Source organism: Heteronotia binoei, chromosome 12 (assembly GCF_032191835.1).
Source record: "Heteronotia binoei isolate CCM8104 ecotype False Entrance Well chromosome 12, APGP_CSIRO_Hbin_v1, whole genome shotgun sequence".
In the NCBI taxonomy this organism is placed as follows: Eukaryota; Metazoa; Chordata; class Lepidosauria; order Squamata; family Gekkonidae; genus Heteronotia; species Heteronotia binoei.
The window spans coordinates 57,583,065-57,607,785 of NC_083234.1; the positions used below are offsets into that span (position 1 = coordinate 57,583,065).

Here is a 24,721-nt window from a genome sequence, read left to right on the forward strand (position 1 = left end):
CACATGAACCCTGGTCTTGCCACCCCCTCTCCCCTTTTTATTTTGATGAAGAAGGTTGGGTTTTTGTTTCTTAAGTTGTATTTTCAGCAAGCTTGTTTAGTCCTTGTGATGTATACCTGCTTCTTCTCTCCTCCAAGGCCAACCCACCTTGCTTGCTGTCCACTGTCCAGTACATCAGCAGTTTCTATGCCAACTGCTTAACTGGAGAAGAATCGTATTGGTGGATGCAGTTCACGGCGGCCGTGGAGTTCATAAAAACCATTGATGACCGCAAGTGATCCAAGCCAGCATCTTGCCGAATGGGGCTTCCACTGAGAAGGACCTCTAAGAATGTATGTCACCTGTGCCCTCCCACCCTTCCCTGGCTACAGGTGTGGGGAAAAAAGAGACTTCCGAGTGTAAATTTCTGTACAGGCATTTTAAAACAAACCTTTACTAATCATACTAGTTTCAATAGGGAGGTTTGGGGTAATGGTTTGGTGGTGTTTTATCTTTCTCTCCTCCCTCTCACTCCTCTCTTGAGAAACTTAGCACTGTGTCCAATCACAATTAAAAGGGACCATGATTTATAGACATTCTGGAGCCTCCAGGCCTTTTGCTGCCACAAATGTCTTGTAGACGTCTTTTTCTAACACTTCCAATTCACATTCAGTTTTTCTTTTCTTTTCCTTTCTTTGAAGCTTTGGTTTTTAACTTCGAAGGCAAGCACTTTCTAACAATCCACATTTAGCACATTGCATCTTTCCTTGGATAGCTTGCCGCTGGGTGGAGGGTGAGCTTCAGACACAGAAGCTGTGTACATAGATAACCATGATTTTATTTTAATCAGTTTCTGCCACAGTTTGGCCTTGTTAGCCTCTGCATATTTGGGGGGTGGGATAGGGGCAAGCCAGAGTATTTATTACAATATCAAAGCTTATGGAACTTGAACTAAAACTGGAAATTATTCGCAGAGCTTTCTCATTAGCAAACTTACTTTTTTTCCTTCTTTATAAGTTTTGGACAGGGCATTAGAGTATTCCTTTATTGCACGGAATTGGTGAGGTTTTGGCTTTCTAGAAAGAGAAGGGACTTTGAAAAAAGATATTTTAAAAAAGCGTCAATACATTTTGTTTTTCTTTCTGAAATACTGTGTATACTGTACAAACCCCCCAACAGAATTTTCCCTATGAAACCAGAAACTGTAATATATATTTTGATTATTCATATTAAATACGTACGCCAGGGGTTTTAGTGACGTCCTTTCTTTGTTCTTTTTGTGTTCATCACTGTTGGGTTTACTGTTTTGTACCTAGTATGCTTTCCCCTGCTTTCACTAAAGGAGCAGCAAAGCCAGGAATTTAATAATTCATATCATTGGATCATCTTTTACCTGCCCCTCCTATGTGATCATTAAGAGCCTTGAACCCAGACTAACATTTGCCTTTGGCTTATTAGAAATAGGGCAACATTGCCTATTTTCTGTCCAAGTCTCTGATCTCTCTCCAGTGTGAAAGGCAGGAGGGGGCCCCAGTTAATTGACTCATTTGTTTTCATGTAGCATTGCAAAATAGCAATTTACCTGATTGCTTGTTGTGAATTCCAGGTAACCAAGCAGGGAGATTTTTGTGCACTGGAAAAATCTAAGCCCAAGCTATTACGGAATAGTATGTGCTCTGAACTCTTCATCAAACTAGAAGTTGGATTTAAAAAAAAAATGGAGTGAGGAAATTGCTTCTTAAGGCCAACTGTCTGTATTTTCTACACAACACACTGCAAACTTGGTTGGAGGAAATGGTCCCAGTTAATCTCCAGCTTCCTTAATATAACAACTCCATTTTCCCCTCTGCTGCTCAGCCTTCATAGGTTCCGTTTGGAGCCAGAGACACATTTGGTCAAGTATCGACTTCCCTATTTTCTTTTTTTAAATATATAATTTTTATTCAATAAATTTCTCATAACCAGTTCTCTGTTTTACAGACTGATTCCATATCATCAGTTGTAGCATACCAAAAAATTCCAGCACTGTTAGAAATACAGTCCACCATCTGTAGAACTTCAACACACTTTAGGCAATTATATAACTTGATCATAAACTATTCTGATCTTGTTGGTACTTTTTTCATTTTATAATTTTCCATTGAAAGCTGCCATTTTCTCCCCCCTCCTTCATCCCAGACACCACTTGGTATCAGCAGCACATGGCACCTAACGGGTTCAAGTCGCTGCACATTCTGCACAAGGCACAGCTGAGGCCTTAAATATGCGGCCTGGACACCCCCCCCCCCCAACCTTTCAGTGTCCTTTCTGAGGAACACTTCTAGAGAACTCAGAAGTCTGCATGCAATTTTAGTGATGGTCTGGTTGGCCCTAAGAAAGAGATCACATGGTTTTTTTATTTGGATTTTTCTTGGGGACTGATGTGAACTGCTGCTGAACTGGAAGCGAGTTGACATGTTGTCTCTCTGACCCCTGATATGCCACAAAACTGCTATGAAATGCCTTTTGAGCTAGTAATTGGGCTTATAAAGCTGTTCTGTCTTTACAATCAGCTTAACATGTATGCACGTTTCCTTTTTCATGAAGCAGAGTAAGTGAAGTGATGCTGTTAAAAGGGCCATCTAATGGAAGCAAGTCCTGCAGATTACAGAGGACCCACTCTGGAATAGATGCTCTCCTCAGAATAGGAAAATGAGGCAGGCTGACATCCACAAGCTTCTCTGAGCCCACTACAGTTGAGTGTTCTTTAGTAGCAAGGGAGGTAGAATGTAATGCCTAGTTCATAGCAATCCAGTTCCCATTGTCCTTATGAGACTACTCGGTGATGTAAATTGGATTGTTATAACCTGGCATGATAATCTCACACCTTTGGAGAAACAGAGCTGAAAAGAAACACTTTCGACCTAGAAACATTGCTGGCTTACAGCATACTCACGGCCAGCTAAAGCATATTTGTATTTTGTCAGGTCACGCAGTTCCAAGCAGGCCCTGTCTGGATATTGTGACAAGGATTGTGGTGAATACCCTGAACAAATACAAATTTTTAAAAATCCAGACATTACCAAAGATCACACATTTTGTACATTTTGTACTGCATTCTAACAGAATAGATAAACTCCTATAGCTTTGTGGCTTGAGATATGCTAGAGGGCCAGACTGTTCCTGCCATGGTGCTAGTTTATGGGCAGGGAGTGTGGGCATTCTGTAGCTCTCAGCTGTCACTTCTTGCACAAGGGCTACTCTTTCCCTTCCTTGGAGTTCCCAAGTAAGTGCAGGTCTTCTAGCGTGATGTGCACTACCTTCAAAAGATGCAGCAGAATTAGGCTGGCCTCTGTAGAAACCACAAGGAACCCCCTTCTGCCCCCCACCCCACCGGTCCTGAGCTGATGAACTCAACCTGCCTGTTTGAAACCAAACCTGGGTGGAGGAACCTGTCACGGGGGAGCCCTGCCACCAGTGTTCCCTCTAAGCTGTGGAGTCCTTTTGTGAGCTACTGGAATAAAGTTGTGAGCTACTGGCAATAAAATTATGAGCTGCTGCATAAATTACTTCGGGGCCATTTTTCCTGAGCTAAGACAAAAATGTGTGAGCCAAAGGCTAAAAAAATTGTGAGCTAGCTCATACTAACATCTTAGAGGGAACACTGCCTGCCACATGTCCAGAACTTCCAAGGGAAAGCTCATACCAGCAGTAGATTGCTCAGGTCTGACTTGTGGTGAGGAGGGGGTTTCTTTAAGTGCTGGTTTTGATATTTCCAGAGAAGAAAATACAAAGTACACCTGAAGCTGCCTGAGTGAATCAGACCCTCAGTCCATCAAAGTCAGTATTGTCTGCTCAGACTGCAGCAGCTCAGGTAGCAGAGAGGTCTTTTCATATCAGCAGATTCTATTCTGTTCTAGAAAACAGCTGGGGCAGGGAGGAGAAGGCTGTTCTCCGGGATTTGGCACAGGGTAATAATAATAATAACTTTATATTTCTATCCCGCCCTCCCCGCCAAGGCAGGCTCAGGGCGGCTCACAGCATAAAAATACATTATACATCAAGTTATATTTATAAAATCATGGTTAAAACAATTTACAGATTATATTAAAATTAACATTAACAATATGGAGCTATAAACATTAGATCTTCAATAGAATTCAGTAACTAAAGCACCCCATGCAACTTTCTCACCCCATGCAAAATCACAATCCATAGGAAATGTGCAGGACCAGGGGTTGGGTAAAGGTCAAGGGGATGGCCTTCTGTTGTTGCCCATGGCAATCAATGTTCCTTCTAAGCTGCAGAGTCTTGTGAGCAACAATTCTACTTTGTGAGCCGCTGGCATTAAAGTTTTGAGCTACTGCATAAATTATTGTGCTCTGGGGCCATCGGTCCTGAACAAAGACTAAAATGTATGAGCTGGAGGCTAAAAATCTGTGAGCTAGTTCACCCTAACTCAGCTTGGAGGTAACACAGGTGGCAATGCAAATTAATCATGAAGGGGGAATTCAGGTTCAAGAAAATGGAGGAGAAAAATCCAATATTAATGTTGGGAAAGGCAGTGTCTGGTGTACAAAGAAGAGAAGAGGACCCTGCAGGGGGCAGCAAGAAGACAATTAGATGGGATAGTGAGGTTAGCAGCACCTTCTCTCCCGTTAACTGTCATTCCTTGTCTGTCTCCAGACTGCTGCTCTCAGGGCAATTTCTGCCTTGTTCTCAGAAGTGCCACACTCAGTCCTAACCCCCCTCTCAGCTAGAGATAGATAGATCAAGTATGTTAATTCCTAAATAAACCTTTATCTACTCTTGAATCAGGTTGTGCACCATTGCTGTGTTAATTATTCTGCCAACAAATTTATACTGTGGCTTTTATTGGTTTAAAAGTACTTATACAAAAAGTAGCATTTTGATACAGAGCAAACTGGCCTTTCCCCTTTGCTCCTGCCTCTCTTGTTTCATATTATGTGTTTTCACTGTAACAAGCAAGAGCAAAATATTTCCATTCATAATCAGGGTTTCAGGGAACCAGTTAGTCTGAAAATTGTTGAGCCATTCAAAAGTTGTCTCTGACTAATTGTGCAGCAGATTTAATTTAAAAGTGCTTAGGGAAAAGCAATGAAGGCATTCCTCTGTGTCTCCACAGGAGGGCAAGGATGGATTGGGATGTTAAAACAGCCTAGAGCAGGGGTGGCCAAACCTGCTTAATGTAAGAGCCACGTAGAATAGACATCATCTGTCTGAGAGCTGGAAGACATGAATGTCAGATGTTTGAGAGGCGGAAGACATGCAGGCAGGCAAATGGATGGATGGATGGAGGGAGAGGTGGAAAGAAAGCAACTTTAACTTTAAATGCATTCTCCAAGGCACCAACTCTTCTGCAGGAGAAGAGAGAACCTCTTCTGAAATGTGGTCTCTCATGCCATTCTGCCAGCACAATGTGAAAAGCAATCACACATGCTTTTTCTGGGCAGCAACTGTTTGATTCCTCTGCAGATGCATGCAGATTTAAGTTTTAAAAATTAAAATTCAGCAATACCTAATCAGAACCAGTATTCAGAACAAACACATCTAGTTCACAAATTAAAAATAAATGAAGGAAGATAAGAACATAAGAGAAGCCATGTTAGATCAGGCCAATGGCCCATCCAGTCCAACGCTCTGTGTCACACAGCGGCCAAATATATATATATACACACACACACTGTGCCTAATAGCCACTGATGGACCTCTGCTCCATATTTTTATCTAACCCCCTCTTGAAGGTGGCTATGCTTGTGGCCACCACCACCTCCTGTGGCAGTGAATTCCACATGTTAATCACCCTTTGGGTGAAGAAGTACTTCCTTTTATCCGTTTTAACCTTTCTGCTCAGCAATTTCATGGAATGCCCACGAGTTCTTGTATTGTGAGAAAGGGAGAAAAGTATTTCTTTCTCTACTTTCTCCATCCCATGCATTATCTTGTAAACCTCTATCATGTCACCCCGCAGTCGACGTTTCTCCAAGCTAAAGAGCCCTAAGCGTTTCAACCTTTCTTCATAGGGAAAGTGTTCCAGCCCTTTAATCATTCTAGTTGCCCTTCTCTGGACTTTCTCCAATGCTATAATATCCTTTTTGAGGTGCGGCAACCAGAACTGCACACAGTACTCCAAATGAGACCGCACCATCGATTTATACAGGGGCATTATGATACTGGCTGATTTGTTTTCAATTCCCTTCCTAATAATTCCCAGCATGGCGTTGGCCTTTTTTATTGCAAACGCACACTGTCTTGACATTTTCAGTGAATTATCTACCACGACCCCAAGATCTTTCTCATGGTCAGTCTCTGCCAGTTCACACCCCATCAACTTGTATTTGTAGCTGGGATTCTTGGCCCCAATGTGCATTACTTTGCACTTGGCCACATTGAACCGCATCTGCCATGTTGACGCCCACTCACCCAGCCTCAACAGATCCCTTTGGAGTTCCTCACAATCCTCTCTGGTTCTCACCACCCTGAACAATTTTGTGTCATCCGCAAACTTGGCCACTTCACTGCTCACTCTCAACTCTAAATCATTTATGAACAAGTTAAAGAGCATGGGACCCAGTACCGAGCCCTGCGGCACCCCACTGCTTACCGTCCTCCACTGCGAAGACTGCCCATTTATACTCACTCTCTGCTTCCTATTACTCAGCCAGTTTTTGATCCACAAGAGGACCTGTCCTTTTACTCCATGACTCTCAAGCTTTCTAAGGAGCCTTTGATGAGGAACTTTATCAAAAGCTTTCTGGAAGTCAAGGTAAACAACATCTATCGGGTCTCCTTTGTCCACATGTTTGTTCACCCCCTCAAAGAAATGTAGCAGGTTAGTGAGGCATGATCTTCCCCTACAGAACCCATGCTGAGTCTTCCTCAATAACTCGTGTTCATCAATGTGCCTACTCATTCTGTCCTTGATAATGGTTTCTACCAACTTCCCCGGTATTGAAGTCAGACTGACTGGCCTGTAATTTCCCGGATCTCCTCTGGAACCCTTTTTAAAGATGGGGGTGACATTTGCTACCTTCCAGTCCTCAGGAACGGAGGCAGATTTCAATGAAAGATTACAGATTTTTGTTAGAAGATCCACAAGTTCAACTTTGAGTTCTTTCAGAACTCTCGGATGTATGCCATCCGGACCCGGTGACTTATTAGTTTTTAATTTGTCTATTATGTATAACGTATATGGTTTTAGTTATCCCCATGTATTTCTAGCAGTTTAAAGATTTTTTAAAATGTAGCCATTTTTTGTCATTAAACTATTATTATTTTGAATTGCTTTAAGTTTGACTATTGATAACAATTCCCACATCTTTTGAGAATCATCATTTGCCATAGGCAACATCAGTTGTTTCCCAGTAACATGCAAATGGTCATCCTTGGAGAGACTCAGAACATACAGCAGTATCACTCTGGGATCAGTAATTATATTTACACAATTTAAAAGATACATTTCAGGTTTCAAATTAAGGACCAGTCCCTGTATCTCAGAAATTGTCATTTGCAGGGCCGGATGGGGGGGGGGGGCGGGCAGAGGGGGGTGCTTGCCCCGGGCACTGATGGAGGGGGGCGCCAAATTGGGTATGGAGTCCATTGTATTCTATGGGATCATAAGATAGAATGGCCCATAAGGTGGCGCCATTTTTTAATTTTGCCCCCCCTCAAAAAACATGTAGATCCAGTCCTGGTCATTTGTACTGTTTTTCATTAAACGAGCCCCTGGATACATGGTCACCATGTATGAACATAGTCTGCTTTCGGACAGGTACAAATCCCATACGTATGTATGCAGATTTAGTTTTTATACCTTCCCACTAGGGTCCCATTCACTTTTACCCAAGAACTCCTGTATTTTTAACAGTAGCCGCAGCAACAATAGGAAAGGCTTGAAATTGCAGAGTTTTTTCTCTGCCTAGGACAGATACAGGACATTCAAGAAGCATGGGTTTTCTCTGTGGAGGGCTGCAGCCAGTTGAATTTCAGCCTGGCCTGCTACCGTACTAATGGTGAGAGCATGGGACGGAGAGGGAGACGAAATTACAGCCCAGACTGTTCATGTTAGGTTTGCATTCCTGCAGTGCCATCTAGTGGCCACAGATCCTTAAAGCACCTTAGCAGCAGAGTAGCTCCCCTTTCTGAATCCAGGCCAGGATCGACCTCCAGATGATCTTGGGTGTCTGTCGGGTTGGTGAGTTTGCCACCAGAATAGCAGCAAACTAACCTCAGCTTTGACTGCAGGTGGAGCACCAGAGATAAAGGAAGGCGGGAAAGGATCCAGCATGGGCTATTTGCTGTGTAGTGAACAGAGAAGGAATGAAGCAAATTAAGACCTGGAGCAGAGGAATGGCACGGAGAGGTTAGCAACAGAATCGTCTGGGGACCAAGAACTGCCATTTCTCTCTCTCCTTTTAAGAACTGGCCCTTATAACCTGCCTTTAACAGGAGCCAAAGAGGTGAAAGCTGATGCTTTCCCTCATCGTTCCATGCCAGGAAAAGCCTCATACCAATTTCGCACTAAGGCTTGTTCCAGGTGGAGAGTCCTTTTGCCCCTGGTGCTTCTCTTCATTTTTGCACAAGCTGCTGCGGAGCTAGGAGTTGGCGTGCTGTTCTCCCATGGCAAGCAGAAACCGCTTGTAGGAGGATCTTGAAGCGGAAAAGCGGCGCACCAACTCGCAGCTCCGTGGCAGCTTGGGTGAAAACTGAGAAGCGCCGGGAGCAAAAGGGCTGTCCACCCAGAACAAGCCTAGTGTGAAATCGGCTTCACTGTTATGTCATTGGCCTTGCAGTCATCCAAGCTGCTATCAGGGTGGGGAGGGCAAAAAGAGCCTTGCACCCTCTCTGGAGCACAACCAAGAAACTCTGTAGTTTAATAAATATAAACAGCTCAAGACCAAATTACTATAGCAGCAGCACTCCCCCCCCCCCTGCCGCCCACCATTACAATGTAAAGAATTTGAAGTCAAGAAACCTGGAAGAGTGTAATATGTTGTATACATTTAGATCCTATTTAAGAAATGGGGCTCAATTGCAGCAGTCTAGGAGGCCAATGTTTAAAGCCTTGCAAAGGGTTAGATCAGATTTATCGGGTGGTTGTGAGGCAGGAACGTTCTCTTAGTTAACATGCAAACAAGCCTCAAAAGTTTGCAGGATGTCTGAGTTTCAGGGCTGCCAACCATGGCTGGGAAATTCCTGGAGATTTTGGAGTAAAGTCTGGGTTGAAGGATGGACCTCAGCCAGTCTGATATAAAGTCCAAAGGAGCCATTTTCTCCAGAGGAACTGACCCCTAGTCCAGAGATCAGTTGTAATTCTAGGAGATGGCTGGGCCCCACTTGTTAGTGAGCCTATTGAACTGTGTTAGTTACTTTGATGCAGGAAGCTCTCAGCTCTTGAGCAAGTCAATAAACTAAAGCTGCAATCCAAAGGACCCAGGTGTAGGGAGTAAGTTCCATTGAATTCAGATTTACTTCTGAGTATTCATGCTTGAACCCTGACCTTGTATGGTCCAGACTTGCCTGGTCTCATCTGATCTTGAAAGCTAAGCAGGGTTGGTCCTGTTAGTACTAGGCTGGGAGACCACCAAGGAAGTCCAGAGTTGCTATCCAGAGGCAGAATATGGCAAACCACCTCTGCTCATCTCTTGCCCTCACATGTTCTCAGGGCTACATGAGTTGGCTGCAACTTGATGAGTTGGTTGCAACTTTCTACCATTAGGACTGAACTGTAACACAGTAACACACACAGAGAAAGAGAGAGACTGTAGGAGGAGGTGCCATCATTTAAGTAGTAGCCCCAGGGACTCAACTAGTGATCTGTGAATACTCTCCAAAGTGTGTATTATCTTGCCCCCAGCCTCTTGGGTCGCATTCAGATATTGTGGTGAACTGTGGTCTGATCAAACCCTAATCAGTTATGATAGCTGAATGCCCAAAAAATGATGCACCGTTGGCACCAAACCAGGGCTTATAGCTGGTGTGCTAATGACAGTTTGTGGTTTGTTGCAACATCTGGATGCAGAAGCCATAGTTCAGGGGTGGTCAACGGTAACTCTCCAGATGTTTTTTGCCTACAACTCCCATCAGCCCCAGCCATTGCCATGCTGGCTGGTGCTGATGGGAGTTGTAGGCAAAAACATCTGGAGAGCTACCGTTGGCCCACCCCTGCATGACATAGTTTGTTGTGTGTACTCATCTCTTGCCCTCACATGTTCTCAGGGCTACATGAGTTGGCTGCAACTTGATGAGTTGGTTGCAACTTTCTACCATTAGGACTGAACTGTAACACAGTAACACACACAGAGAAAGAGAGAGACTGTAGTAGGAGGTGCCATCATTTAAGTAGTCTGGGTTGAAGGATGGACCTCAGCCAGTCTGATATAAAGTCCAAAGGAACCAGTTTGGTGTAGTGGTTAAGTGTGCGGACTCTTATCTGGGAGAACCGGGTTTGATTCCCCACTCCTCCACTTATGGCCTTGGGTAAGCCATAGCTCTGGCAGAGGTTGTCCTTGAAAGGGCAGCTGCTGTGAGAGCCCTCTCCAGCCCCACCCACCTCACAGGGTGTCTGTTGTGGGGTAGGAAGGTAAAGGAGATTGTGAGCCGCTCTGAGACTCTTCGGGGTGGAGGGCGGGATATAAATCCAATATCATCATCTTCTTCTTCTCCTTCTCCTTCTCCTTCTCCTTCTCCTCCTCCTCCTCCTCCTCCTCCTCTTGCCTGGTCTCTGGCTTTGACAGGAGACTTCCCACCCCTGGCCTCCCCGTGCTGCTTGCTGGAGCAGTGAGTGCAACATGGAGGGGGGAGGACAAATCTGTTAGCAGCACTGAAAAATCATTCTACCTCATGTAAAATCATACAGATTTGGGCCATTGCTAGAGTGTTACTTGACCCCGTGATGTCACTTCCATCTATTCATTTTCCACCTTTCCTTATGGTTCAAGGCTGCTTATCCCCAGCTAAAATCAAGGATAGAATAACAAGCCTCATATCTCTCTCTCTGCCCCCTTAAAAGATAGCTGCCATTCAAACCCCCTCAAATGCCCGGGGAAACAGGCAGGCTTTGCAGCACCTTCTGAATATCTGCAAGGAGGGGACCCCTCTCACTTCTTCAAGAATCCAGTTCTACAGAGGGCGGGATATAAATCCAATATCTTCTCCTTCTCCTTCTCCTTCTCCTTCTCCTTCTCCTTCTCCTTCTCCTTCTTCTTCTCCTCCTTCTCCTCCTCCTCCTTCTTCTCCTTCTTCTTCTCCTCCTCCTCCTCCTCGGTCTCTGGCTTTGACAGGAGACTTCCCACCCCTGGCCTCTCCGTGCTGCTTGCTGGAGCAGTGAGTGCAACATGGAGGGGGGAGGACAAATCTGTTAGCAGCACTGAAAAATCATTCTACCTCATGTAAAATCATACAGATTTGGGCCATTGCTAGAGCGTTACTTGACCCCGTGATGTCACTTCCATCTATTCATTTTCCACCTTTCCTTATGGTTCAAGGCTGCTTATCCCCAGCTAAAATCAAGGATAGAATAACAAGCCTCATATCTCTCTCTCTGCCCCCTTAAAAGATAGCTGCCATTCAAACCCCCTCAAATGCCCTGGGAAACAGGCAGGCTTTGCAGCACCTTCTGAATATCTGCAAGGAGGGGACCCCTCTCACTTCTTCAAGAATCCAGTTCTACAGAGCTGGAGCCATGATAGAAAAGACCCAGGCTCTGGCCAATGTGAGGCGTGCCACCCTAAGTGATGGGATAGCTGAGGGATGGTGGCCTTATGGCCATAAGTGGTCCAAAGGGACCTATTGAAAGAGATCCTCCAAACATGTGGGTTCTAGGTCTTTGTGGAATATGCAACCAGAAGTGGTGTCCTCAGGGGTTTTTTTGTAGAAAAAGTCCAGCAGGAACTCATTTGCAGAGCCAGTTTGGTGTATTGGTCAAGTGCTTTTACCTGGGAGAACTGGGTTTAATTCCCTACGCCTCCACTTGCACCTGCTGGAATGACCCTGGGTCAGCCATAGCTCTCGTAGGAGTTGTCCTTGAAAGGGCAGCTGCTGTAAAAGCTCTCTCAGCCCCACCCACCTCACAGGATGTCTGCTATGGGTGGGGGGGGGGGAAGGTAAAGGAGATTGTGACCACTCTGAGATTCAGAGTATAGAGTGGGATATAAATCCAATACCTTCTTCAATATCTTCTTCAATGTGAGACATGCCACCCTAAGTGATGGGATAGCTGATGGATGGTGGCTTTATGACTGTAAGTGGCGTAAAGGGACATATAGAAAGAGATGATCCCCCAAATATGTGGCTCCTAGGTCTTTGTGGGTCTGGAATATACAACCCAAAGTGGTGTCACGGCATCACATGGCATCATGCAATGCGACTCCCCACCTCCTAAGCTCTTGGAAGCTGCTATCCTCACCCCTTGTGGCCACAGAGATGGTCATGTAGGAAAGAGGCTGTCCCTGTCAGGAAGTGGGAGGAGTGGAAAGAAGGGAGCAAAACAGGGTTTATGCACAAAGTGGGATTTGTTGCAAGCACCTGATAAACTAACCAGAATTTGGTGCACAAACCCTGGTTTATCACGTCTTTTTAATGCAGCCATGGAAGTTCCCTGTGTGTGTGTGTGTGCTTTATTGACTTCACAGCTGTTAGGATTATTTCTTTCTGACCTCATTGGGCCTGCAAAGGCATTTCCCCAACAGTGGGGCCCGAGTCACGCCATCCTGATCCTTTCTACAGCAGCCATTGTTCGTTCCGTCAGTCCCTGCCGTGTGATTGACCTTGAGTCTCGTTCGCTCGTTGCCGGCATTTTTCATCCCTTGGAAGATGGCGTTTGGGGACCTTTCCATCATTAAGTGGATTTACAGCAATTTCCTTATGTGTTTTCTCCAAGGGATTTTGTTATGAGAGGCACATTAAATCTCCATTAATACCTCATTATCCCACTGATAAGATTACCATGATAATGAGGCAGAAATTCTAATTGTCTCACTTCTTATTGTGCCTTCCATTAAATCATATACCTGGAAGCATGAATGGGAGGGGGTCTTCAGCCAACAGGCCTGGGGAGGAACCAAACACACACACATCCCTCTTCAAAAGTTTTTTTTTGGGGGGTGGGGGCAAAAACGTGTACCTGAGGTTCTCTTGGGCTCACTGTTTAGCAATAATGCCGATATTGGCTCGAATATTCTTGCTCTGTCAAAAAAAAAATCAGCGTTTTATTGGGTCTGGCTTGTAAGCTGATGACAACTGAGAGGCCACTGACCTTGAGATTTTGCCACAGCTTGCCAAATTCTGTCAGGCTCCACCTCTCACCTCCCAGATCTATATGCGCCAACCAGGACCAGATCTACATGTTTTTTGAGGGGAGGCAAAATTTAAAAATGATGCCCCCTTATGGGCCCGTTCTATCTTATGGACCCATAAAATAGAATGGACTCCATACCCAATTTGGCGCCCCCCTCCAGTGGTGCCCGGGGCAAGTACCTTTTCTGTTCCCCCCGCTAAGTCCAGCCCTGACTCCAATCCAATTTACCAAGGTCAATCTCTATGTTTTGGTCCCTGTTCCCAGTAAACCATTATCCCTACATTTGTGAGTGTGTGTGTGAAGCGTTGTCAAGTCACAGCCACTTTATAGCCACCCCGTAAGGTTTACAGGGCAAGAGACTTACAGAGGTGGTTTGTCATTGCCTTTCTCTACACAGCAACTCTGGAATTCCTTGATGGTCTGCCTTCCAAAATACCAACCAGAGCCAACCCTCTTAGCTTCCAAGAGCTGACAAGACTGAACTTGCCTAGATCATCCTGGTCGCAGCAGTAAAGTGCTATCCAGTCAGAGCCAACTTGGTGACCTCATCAAGGGGCTTTCAACACAAGTGAGAGGCAGAGGTGGTTTGCCATTGCTTTCCTCTGCAGAAAAGGTGGTCTCCCTTCCTGGTACTGACCCTGCTTGGCTTTTGAGATCAGACAGGATGTGGCTATACCATGACATCTTCCCTTCCTATTTAGTCCTCGCCTTTTAGGAATGGCTTTGTTGAATTTTTGGTTCGTATGAGGTGCTGGAGCTGTCATTATTCAGGGTTCAATTTCCATGCCAGTGTCTCTTGAAGCTGAGTCTCTGAGCATGTGACAGATGTATCTTGTGTGTCTCACACATGCAGACAAAACCATGCACATGAACGCTAAGTCAATGTGCTTTGCACAACCTGCCCTTCTGCACATTGCTGCTTTGAAGGTATATAGTTTGAGCTGTTGATAGAATCTTATAAGATAGCAATATTATTCACCCACAGCCCCCAAACCCCTGTGATCCTCTTGGCTTTTAACTCAATGGAGAATAGGAAACTGTAGAATACACACACAGCAATTTCCTTTATTAGCATTATAAAAAGTGTTAGCATAGATAAGAGTAGGATAAAAGGAGGGCTTTTTTGGAGCAGGAACACACAGGAGTGCAGTTCTGGCTGGCTTGGTGTCAGGGGTGTGGCCTACTATGCAAATGAGTTCCTGCTGGGCTTTTTCTACCAAAAAAGCGCTGGATAAATGAAAATGCAGAAATGAAGCATACACATGTATAAAAACATATTTCATATTTCAATTCCATTCTTAAAAAGTTATGACTTAAATTATAAAATAGCTCATGAGAGCCAGTTTGGTGTAGTGGTTAAGTGTGTGGACTTTTATCTGGGAGAACTGGGTTTGATTCCCCACTCCTCCACTTGCACCTGCTAAGATGGCCTTGCGTTAGCCATAGCTCTGGCAGAGGTTTTTCTTGAAAGGGCAGCTGCTGTGGGAGTCCTCTCAGCCCCACCCCACAGGCTGCGGCAAAGTTCCTTCCCATTTAACTCCTCTGTTGTGGGGGAGGAAGATAAAGGAGACTGTGAGCCACTCTGAGATTCGGAGTGGAGGGCGGGATATAAATCCAATATCTTCTTTTTCTTCTTCTTAGTTTACCATAGTACTACGTATAAGTAGAGCTGCTTGGAGGAACTTTGCCGCAGTTTCAATAATATCAGTGTTATTTAGCAGAAAAAGCAATATGCGTGAATCAGGTAAATTTAAAATACTACCAAGAATTAGTGACAACTGTAGAATAAATAAATAGAGATATTCAGGGGTCCAAGGTGCCCTCCATCACATTGCCTGGCACCCCCCAAATGTTGAGTATGACAAAAAGAAGGAGGAAAGCAGACTTTGCCAGGTGGAAGTTGGCTTACTCCTGGAGGAAATGCAGCTTCAGAGGGTGGACTCCATGGTATCGTATCTTTGCTAAGTTCTCTCCCCTCTCCGCACGCCTCCTTCCCCAAACTCCACGCCCAAATCTCCAGGAATTTCCCATCCTAGAGTTGGCAACCCAACTCTCCTGACTTCCCAGTTCGCCTCTTCAGGGGGAGAGGGTAGGGGACCAATTTTGACCAATGAAACTGCATACAAGAAGCCTCCTTTTTAAAAAAATTGGGAGGATCCAGCTTGGCTGGTATGGATGCCAGCCTCCAGGTGGAAGCTGGAGATCCTCTGGAATTGTAGCTCATCTCCAGGCTACATCAGTTAGTTTCCCTGGAGAAAATGGATGCCTTGGAGGGTGGGCTGTGGGATTGCACCCCACTGAAGTCCCAATCCCCCCAGGCTCTAGCCCTAATCCCCAAGAGTTTCTCATCCTGGATCTGGCAACTCCTACCCCCCTCATCCATCACGGGTGGCCAGGGGGGACCTGCCAGTCCTAAACCAGGGGTCTTCCAGCATCTTGTCTAGAGTGGTGCCATGTTTGCAAAGAAGCATCCTTCTCAGTGACCTCATACGTACAAAGAAAATCACATAACCTGCAGAAAGACTATGGAGGCAGACTTGGCAGGTCTATGGACTCGCAGCTCTAGTGAGCTGCTCTTTTCCCCCCTTCCTCCACCAAGGCCAAGCTGCCCATGCTGTGGAGCCGTTGGCAGGTGCCCTGATTGACAGCCTCTGCTCCAGAACTGGCAGGAGAAAGCCACACTGTGGAGGCAACCATTACTCACCGCCACCCTGCCAAACGCTCCCCATTGGCCTAATAATGAGGCCTGCCATTAAAGGCCAGTCTCCCACAGCTTGGGCAGCTACATCCACGGAGCCCTTGCTGGGCTGACGGCCATGTCTGCTGCAGACAGGATGGGACGGTTTGACCCCGTGACAGATTTGAGAGCCTCAGAACTCAACAGGCTGCTGGAAGTTGAGCTCAGAGCCAAGGGCAGAAAAACATTAGAAGCCATCATCCCAAATCAACCTGTGCAGTCATTTAGAATGGCCATTTAAAACTCATGCCAGTACCTCAGGCTGTGCACTTATGAGCCTGCATAGCACACTGTGGTATGAAAACAGCAAAATGAAAGTAAGGAAAGTCAGTCAATCAGTCTTATCTATCTGTCTGTCTGTCTGTCATCATCATCATCTATCTGAGAGCCAGTTTGTGTGCTTAAGAGTGGGGGACTCTAATCTGGAGAACGGTTTGATTCCCCACTTCTCCACAGGTATAAGCTTGATGAACTTGGGTCAGTAAGTTCTCTCAGAGCTGTTCTCTCAAGAGCTCTCTCAGCCCCACCTACTTCAGAGGGTGTCTGTTGTGAGGAAAGGAAGGGAAGGTGATTGTAAGCCGCTCTGAGACTCCTTCAGGTAGTGAAGAGCTGGGTATAAATCCAGTCTCTTCCTCCTCCTGTTTTTTGGCGTGTCCATTTAACTCCTCCTGAGCCTATTACATCAAAGCAGCAACTGGCTGCTGAACTAGATGACCCTGGAGATCTCTTCCAACTCTGTGATTGGTTGAAAAGCAGTGTGGCCCTCACTGACCCCAGAGTGCTGCAAAGGGGTTGTAAAGTGGCCATCAAGTGGCAATGCAGATACGGCGACCCCAGCAAAGGCAAGTGAGAAACAGAGGCTGCTTGCTGTTGCCTTCCTCTGCAGAGTCTTCCTTGGTGGTCTTCCATCCAAGTACCAACCCTGCTTACTTTCCAAAATTTGATGAGATTTGATCTGATGGGCTAGACCATACCACCTTCCCTCCTGTAAAGTAGCTTACAGTTGGAAAAATATATTAGTAAAGATAGGCTAGTTTTTCCTGGGATCTTGGTGAAGTTTTGTTAAAAACGCACCAGCCCAAAAGACAAAGTAACTCTGAGAAAGAGCAGGGCACCTTTCCCCATTGCAAACAGTACCAATTATGCACTCCACAGCTTCAAACACCAACCCTGCAGCCACTGGGGTAGAGATGTTGTTTCTCCTGCTCCTCCTTCATTTTTAACATCCTTAAGGCTATAATACGGTGTACACCTATGTGGGAGAAAGTCCCATTCAATGGCATGGATTTTACTTCTGAGTAAATGCACACAGGCTCGGAGTCCTTGAGTCAGGGAAAACCCACAAGGATGAAGAGCTGGTGATTTTACTGCCAGCTTCTCTATCATCTGATTTGCATATAACTCTTTGCCCAAAGAGTGTATAGATGGTGTTATTTTTATCTCCACAACAACCCTGTGAGGTTAGGCTGAGGGGGAGAGTGACTGCTCGCCCAAGGGCACCCAGTGAGCTTCATGGATGAGAGTGAACCAAAGGCTCCCCACTTCCCCACAATAGCTGACTACACTGCTGGCATTCCACTGCGTTTTTTTGTTGTTCTGGATGAACAATTTCCCCATCAACCTGTTTATTAAGGAACCCTTGTGTGCTGCAAAGGATTCTGGGTAAGCTTGCCACCTGGTTCTGTATTTCTGTAGTTCTTGTAGAAAGAAAGAAGCATCTTCCTGAAAAAGACAACTTTAGTACTTTACAAGAGTGGCACATTCTAATAAAGTCCTGTTAATGTTCTGGCACATGTACTGCATCATTCTGGGAATTACTGTGGTGACACAGACAGGATGCTGAAATTAGGATCTGGGAGATCTCTGGTTTCAGCTCCCCAACTATCATAAAGCTTGCTGAGTGATCTTAGGTGAGTCATTCTCTCAGCCCAATTTACCTCACAGGGTTGTTGGGAGCATAAAAGGGGGAGGGAGAATAGCATAGGCCGCCCTGGATTCTTGAAAAAGAAGAAGATTATATTGGATTTATACCCCACCCTCCACTCTGAATCTCAGAGTCTCAGATTGGTTTACAATTTCCTTTACTTTCCTCCCCCACAACAGAGGTAGTTGGGGCTGAGAGAGCTCTCACAGAAGCTGCCCTTCCAAGGACAACTCTGTGAGAGCTATGGCTGACCCAAGGCCATTCCAACAGCTGCAAGTGGGGGAGTGGAGAATCAAACTCGATTCTCCCAGATAAGAGTCTGCACACTTAACCACTATACCAAACTGACCAGGGGTGAGTGGGATAAAAACACACTGCATATTCTTATGATCTTGCTACATATTCCTTAGTTGGGACTTCTTCAGGTAGTGGCTGTCATTCTGGGGCGCATCTGGAGGTGTGCATTCAATTCCTGCCTTGCCTCTCAGGTTCATGGCTGCTGCACGAGATCAGCATATCCCACACCACATCAGAGGTGTGGCTACACATTCTGGGGTGGGAAGTTTGAGACAGGCTATCTGCCCTATGTTGCAATGTGGCCACCATGGCTGCCGACCTCTTTGTTCAAGAACTCCTGAAAAAGCTCTGCTACCACAGGGGCTCTGCCGCTGTCCCTCCTCACCTGTTCCCAAACCCACAGCTGCACCTGTATGGCGCAGGTGTAGCTTGATGGATGCTTAGCCGAAACCCGCCGCCTGCCTTCCTTCTGCCAGCCGTGCATCCACTTAACCAAATCGCATGCAGATTCATTGGGTTGGGGTTAATCAACATTCATTCATGTTTCCAAGTTTAAATGGAGCATTTGTTTAATTATGTGCAAGTAGCAATACATTCTGGCCATTATCTAAATCACTATTTTATTTCCTGGATGTGGTTTCACAATGCCCGGCTTTCACACTCCAGCCTCTGCATCATTAACAGAGAAGAGTTAATGAATATAAAAGCATAAAGGCTAATTACACTTTAATTTACAATCATGATCTCATTTTGGGACTAGAGGAAATCTGTTTTGAAAAACAGCCTTTTCACCCTCCCCTCCCCAAAAGACCCCCCATTTTAAAGACCTGGAGGATGGAACGACTTGGATTTTTCACCATTCCATTTTCCCAACATAAGGAGAATGTGACTCTTGTTAGGGGTGCATGGGCATTTGGGGCAGGAGGAGCAAAGGGCCATTGAAGGAATGGGGGAAGAGGGCCACCTTCCTACAGTCTCAGATGCCTTAAGAGGTTGCCAAGGGACCAGAAAAGCAGCTTGGGCTGTTTTTGTGTGTTTAACCACAACTAAAGATGATAACCTGCCCATACTCGCATCTCAAACTTTTATTAAAGGCACAGGTGCAAAAGCTGCTCTGAAAGTTTGCAACCCTTCCTTGCAGTGTCTCCCCAAATGCAGCTTGGTTCACCAGTTTGTTTTTACCAGGAATGCATAATAATTTCCACAAAGGCAATAGAACTGCTAACACACCACTGGAAATAAAGATATCAAATAAGTGAAGTTCTCTTCCAACATAGGCCATGTGCAGATGAGACTGCCTGCTGTGTCTCTGTATGATTTTACTGTCCTCCACTTGCCTTCTTGCAATTGGGCTCTGTCACAGGAAACAGAAAATCAAACACAATAGGATCCTTTGTTTGCTCTTGATGCAGACACGCATGGCATAATCACCTGCCCCCTTGCAGGGAGCTGCTTGTTGCATCTCTGAGTGAGTCCTTCTTCTGCATTGCCTCCTTCTAACCAGAAAACAACAGAACCAGAATTGTGGGGTACAGCCTTTGTTTCCACTGGCAATTATTGAAGAAAGGCACTGGTCTCCATCATAACTTTATAATGTTTGCAGTGGAATTCATGGATTTTTGAACTGTTGTCTTTTCCGGTCTCTGCTTGCAGCAGGACTCAGTCAAGTCAAGAATTTCAACACATTAAGTTGTCATGCTACATTGCACATCCTGGAAAGAATACTTATTTTTGTATGATACTGATGATTATTGTGTATATACTTTTGCACAATTGATTTAATATCATCAGTAATTTTCAGCCGTGAGTCACTGTTTTTTCTGCTGCCTCCTTCTAATCGGAAGGCATGGCTTGTGGCTCACACACAAGAATGTCAGAAGAGCCCTGCTGGATCAGATCTAGTTCAGCTTCCTGCACCTGGCAGTGGCCCACCAGATGCCCTAGATGGCCAATGGAAGGGGCTCAGGGACCAAAGCCTCTCTGTCAGGGCTTTTTTAAAGCAGGAAAGCACAGGAACACTGTTCTGGCTGGCTTGATGTCGGGGTGTGTGGCCTAATATGCAAATTTCCCTGCTGGGCTTTTTCTACAAAAAAGCCCTATGTAAAGCAATGGTGATATCAGGGAGTGTGGCCTAATATGCAAATGAGTTCCTGCTGGGCTTGTTCTACAAACAAAGCCCTGCTCTCTGTTATTGTCACCCAGCAAATGACATCTAGAACTCACACTGCCTCTGACCATGAAGATCTCTTTCTCCATAATTTCCCCACTCCCATTTTAAAGGCAGCTAGTCCAATGGTCTTATTCACTACATCCTAAAGCAGCAAGTTCCACATGCACTGTGTGAAGAAGAACATGCTTTTATCAGTTCTGAATAAACATCAGCTTCAGTGGGTGCCCATGCCCCTGAGAGCTGGTAGTTTAGGAAAAGGAGATAGACTCCTCTCTGCTCATTTTCTCTGTACCAAACCCAAAGGGGGCTCTTTACCCTGATGCATTCTCCAAGAACAATAGCACCTTAGAGAACAACAATATTTTTGGGGTGTAAGCTTTTGAGAGTCAAAATCTTCTCCAGGTGTTACTGAATTAAAATCTAGGTTTTCTACTGTGGACCAGCACAATTTGCTTCTGAAATGACATTCTCCAAGGAAACCTTTTGGCTGGTGTTAAAGCGAATAGTGCGACTGCAGTTTTAATTCCAACCCAGATGTGGTTCATCTGCCAGATGTTTGGGTGGGGGAACACTGGCTGAATGGCTCTGAAAGAAGTCAGAGTTCATTTAACTTAACTAGCTAGACCTGCCTGTTTGCTTACTGAAACAGGATGTTGGGCTAGACGGTCTGTCAGTCTGATGTAGGCAAGTTCTGCATAGAGTCTTGGCCGTGGCTCAGTGGTAGAGCATCTGCTTGGCATGCAGAAGGTTCCTTTCAATCCTGGCACCTTTGAGACCCTGGAGAGCTGCTGTCAGTTTGAGTAGACAGTACTGACCTTGATGGACCAGTAGTCTGATTCAATATAAGGAAGTTTCATGTGTTTATGTATATATGTGACAGTGTGGTGCGATGTATTGTGCAGTAGGAACTGGGATACGCAGATTTGAACCCCCACTTTGCCATGGAAGCTCACTGAGTGACTTGGGTCAGTTACTCTGTCTTACCTTAACCTACTTTTCAAGTAGGGTTGCCAGGTCTGTGTTAGAAAATACCTGGAGACTATAGGGGGTGGATTGGGAGAGGGCGGGTTTTGGGAAGGGGAGGGGCCCTAGCATGGTACAATGCCACTGAGTCCGCCCTTCAAAGCAGCCGTTATCTCCAGGGGAGCTGATCACTGCCAGCTGGAGATCAGTTGTCAAAGCAGGAGATCTCCAGGCCCCACCTGAAGTCTGGCAACCCTACTCTCAGGGGTTTTATACTAAAAAGAAAATGAAGGAGGGGTGAATTATATTGGATATAAATACCTAAGGTAAGTAAACATTCATTCTCATGGACTTCATGGCCTGTGACTACCACTTATCACCTACTGAGCAGAACTGCTGTGATGTAACATTTTGAGGCCTGTCTGGAGCTTTCTGCTTGGATGAGCCACTGAAGGAGTTTCAAGGAACTGTGACCAGGCAAACTAAGTTTCACAGCAGGGATCTGCATTCTGTGCATGTGGCCAGGTGCACTGAATTTAGCAAATCTTCCCAAGTCCCTGGTTTCATTTTTAAAATTCGTAAGCAAGTTTCCAGACCTCATGATCTCTGCAAAAAGCATGGCCCCTGGGGACAACCATGACCCCAAATTTTGCCTTAAATGGCTAGATGTTCCAACTCAGAGGGATAGAAAATGAGTTCCTGTAGCAACAGGAGTGGCTTATAACTAAAGCTGTCAACCTCTAGGTGGTGGCAGGAGATCTCCTGAATTACAAGTGATCTCCAGGTATCACCTGGAGAAAATGGTCTCTTTGAAGGTGGATTCTATAACATAATACCCTATGGAAGTTCTGTTCCTCCCCAAACTCTGCCCTCCTCAGGCTCCACCCCCAAATCTCCAGATATTTCCCAACCTGGAGCTGGCAACCTTACTTGCAACATTTTTTTTCATCCCTCATTTTATCCTCACAACAACCCTGTGAGGTGGGTTAGGCTGAGCCAGAATGACGACTGAGGCAAGGCTGCTCACTCTCTTTCTCCCTCAGTGCACATATGGTGACTGTATGTTACTTTCCCACAATCAAGTTGGGATGGCTGTCTTCATTGTGGCCTACCTTCTAGCTCCCCAGGGGCATTTGTCTGGCCACAGCTGCAGAAAGTATTCTAGACTAGAGCAAACATGTCTTAAGTCAGCCTTTACAGGAATGCTCTTGCTTTGATTGCTTCCACATGGACGTTTGGCTCCATCTTGGCTTCCCTACTGCAGATATTTTTGACAGCATCTGCATGAGGCATACTTTATTCATCCTGTGTCTGTCCCCTCCCCCAAATTTTCTGTAATCTTCCCAAACCTGGTTTGATATGATATTTTCAGAAAGACTGCTGTCAAAATGTGTCTGTGTGGACAGGAAGGTATATATTTCTTCAGGTCCTGCCCACATTAGCGCCATTTTCCTTGTCTCAGGCCCTCATGCCTGCCATTTTCTGCACACCAGGGGACTTTTTCAAGGCTTTAAAAATAGTAATTGCTATATTGCTATAGCATTATGGTATAGCAATACATCAACTATAGACATTTTTAAAAAAGTCCTCAGGTGGTATGGAAATGAGAACTACAACTTTCATCATGTGGAAGGCTCTTTTGTACAGGGGACAGAGTTGGGTAGAGTCCTAAGGGGCCTTGTGGAAAATGTTTTGTTGCTTGGTACAAAACACACATTGTATTTGAGCTGCCGTATTTTCTTAGCTGTTTGTTTCTTTAAAATGACAAACGAGGGAATGGCATTGTTCTTTTCCAGTCTGAAGAGACAAACAGCTAAAAATATTTGCAGCGGTGGTTTAAACAATGACATATAGAATATTAATTTGGTACTTAGGTGAAAGAATCCCTTGCTCACAGCAGCCTTGACACAGCTTCAGTTTGAAGCTGTACGCAGGCCTCAATTCAGGCAGAGGGCAGAAAACCTGAAGAATGTGGCTTTGAGGGCAACATTCAGCTTCCTGTTGAATTTTAGCTGCTTTCCCCTGTTATTTAGCTGTATACTTCCCCTGTAGTATATAGATGGCTGCTGAGCAGACTGGATAGCTCTTGGGTTGGCAGGTCTGCACTGGAAAATACCTGGGGACTTTGTGGGTGGATCTGGGAGAGGGGGAGGGGCCTCAGCATGGTACAATGACATTGAGTCCAACTTCCAAAGCAGCTGTTTTCTCCAGGGGAGCTGATTTCTTGCAGCTGGAGATCAGTTGTAAAAGTGGGAGATCTCCAGGCCCCATCTGCAGGCTGGCAACCCTAGATAGCTCTGATATTTCCCAATGACCCGCACATCTGCACCATTCCTCTTGCCTCTGTCTTCCACCACCTCTGCCACAGGGGTAGGGTTGCCAAGTCCAGTTCAAGAAATATGTGGAAATTTTGGTGGTGGAGCCAGGAGACTTTGGAGGTGAAGCCAGGAGCAAGGGTGTGACAAGCATAATTGAACTCCAAAGGGAGTTCTGGCCATCACATTTAAAGGGACCGCACACCTTTTAAATACCTTCATTATTTCCAATGAAGGATAGGGGCACCTTCTTTCGGGGCTCATAGAATTGGACCCCCTGTTCCAATCTTTTTGAAACTTGGAGGATGTTTTGAGGAGAGGCACCAGATGCTATACTGCAAATTTGGTTCATCTGCCTAAAAAAACAGCCACCTCAGAGCCCCAGATGCACACAGATCAATTCTCCATTATACCCTATGGGAATCGGTCTCCATAGGGAATAATGGAGAATCCAGCAGACATTTTCCTCCAACCCACCCATCTTTCTGGTGACCCTGAAGTGGGGGGAGGGCCTCCAAACTGGAGGAATCCCCTGCCCCACCTGGGGATTGGCAACTCTACACAGGGGGATATTTTTTTCCAGGGAGGGAGTAAATTGGCAATTGATACAGTACTATAACATTAGGCATAGTGATTTCTTTTATTATGGATTTTTTAAAAACCCTGAGAAAGCCCTTTCCCAGGGGGTGGGGTGGGTGTACAGCCACTGTGGGGGGCTGGGGCACAGAAGAGGTAGGGAAACAAGGCCTCCTTGCTGCTGGACTCAATCAGTGGCCCCAGAGGCAATGAGGAAACTTGCCAGCATCATCACCTTAGAGTCCAAAGTGTGTTCACTTCCAAACCATCCAGTTTTGGAAAAATGGATAAGCCAGTCAGCTACCTTGCCACCTTGTTTCTACTGTCGTTTGCGACTTCTCTCTTTCAAAACAAGTCATTTGCCCATTAGTGCGCTGTGGCCTCTAGATGGCATGAGTGAACTATTTTAAAACCTATTTGCAGCTCTGAGAAGAACATACTCCTTTCCAGGGGCGCACAGCGA

At 45.5% G+C, this 24,721-nt stretch overlaps 1 protein-coding gene across 5 annotated transcripts in view; it reads left to right on the top strand.

Moving 5' to 3' along the window:
• GAPVD1 (GTPase activating protein and VPS9 domains 1) overlaps positions 1 to 1,226 on the top strand; it is a 52,188-nt gene extending 50,962 nt beyond the window's left edge. For all 5 annotated transcript variants that reach the window (XM_060251762.1, XM_060251764.1, XM_060251761.1 and 2 more), the window contains one exon: positions 138 to 1,226. In XM_060251762.1, coding sequence (XP_060107745.1) covers positions 138 to 278 — 141 coding nt within the window. In that variant the 3' untranslated portion in view covers positions 279 to 1,226. The remainder of the gene's footprint in view (positions 1 to 137) is intronic.
• Positions 1,227 to 24,721: the final 23,495 nt, after the last annotated feature.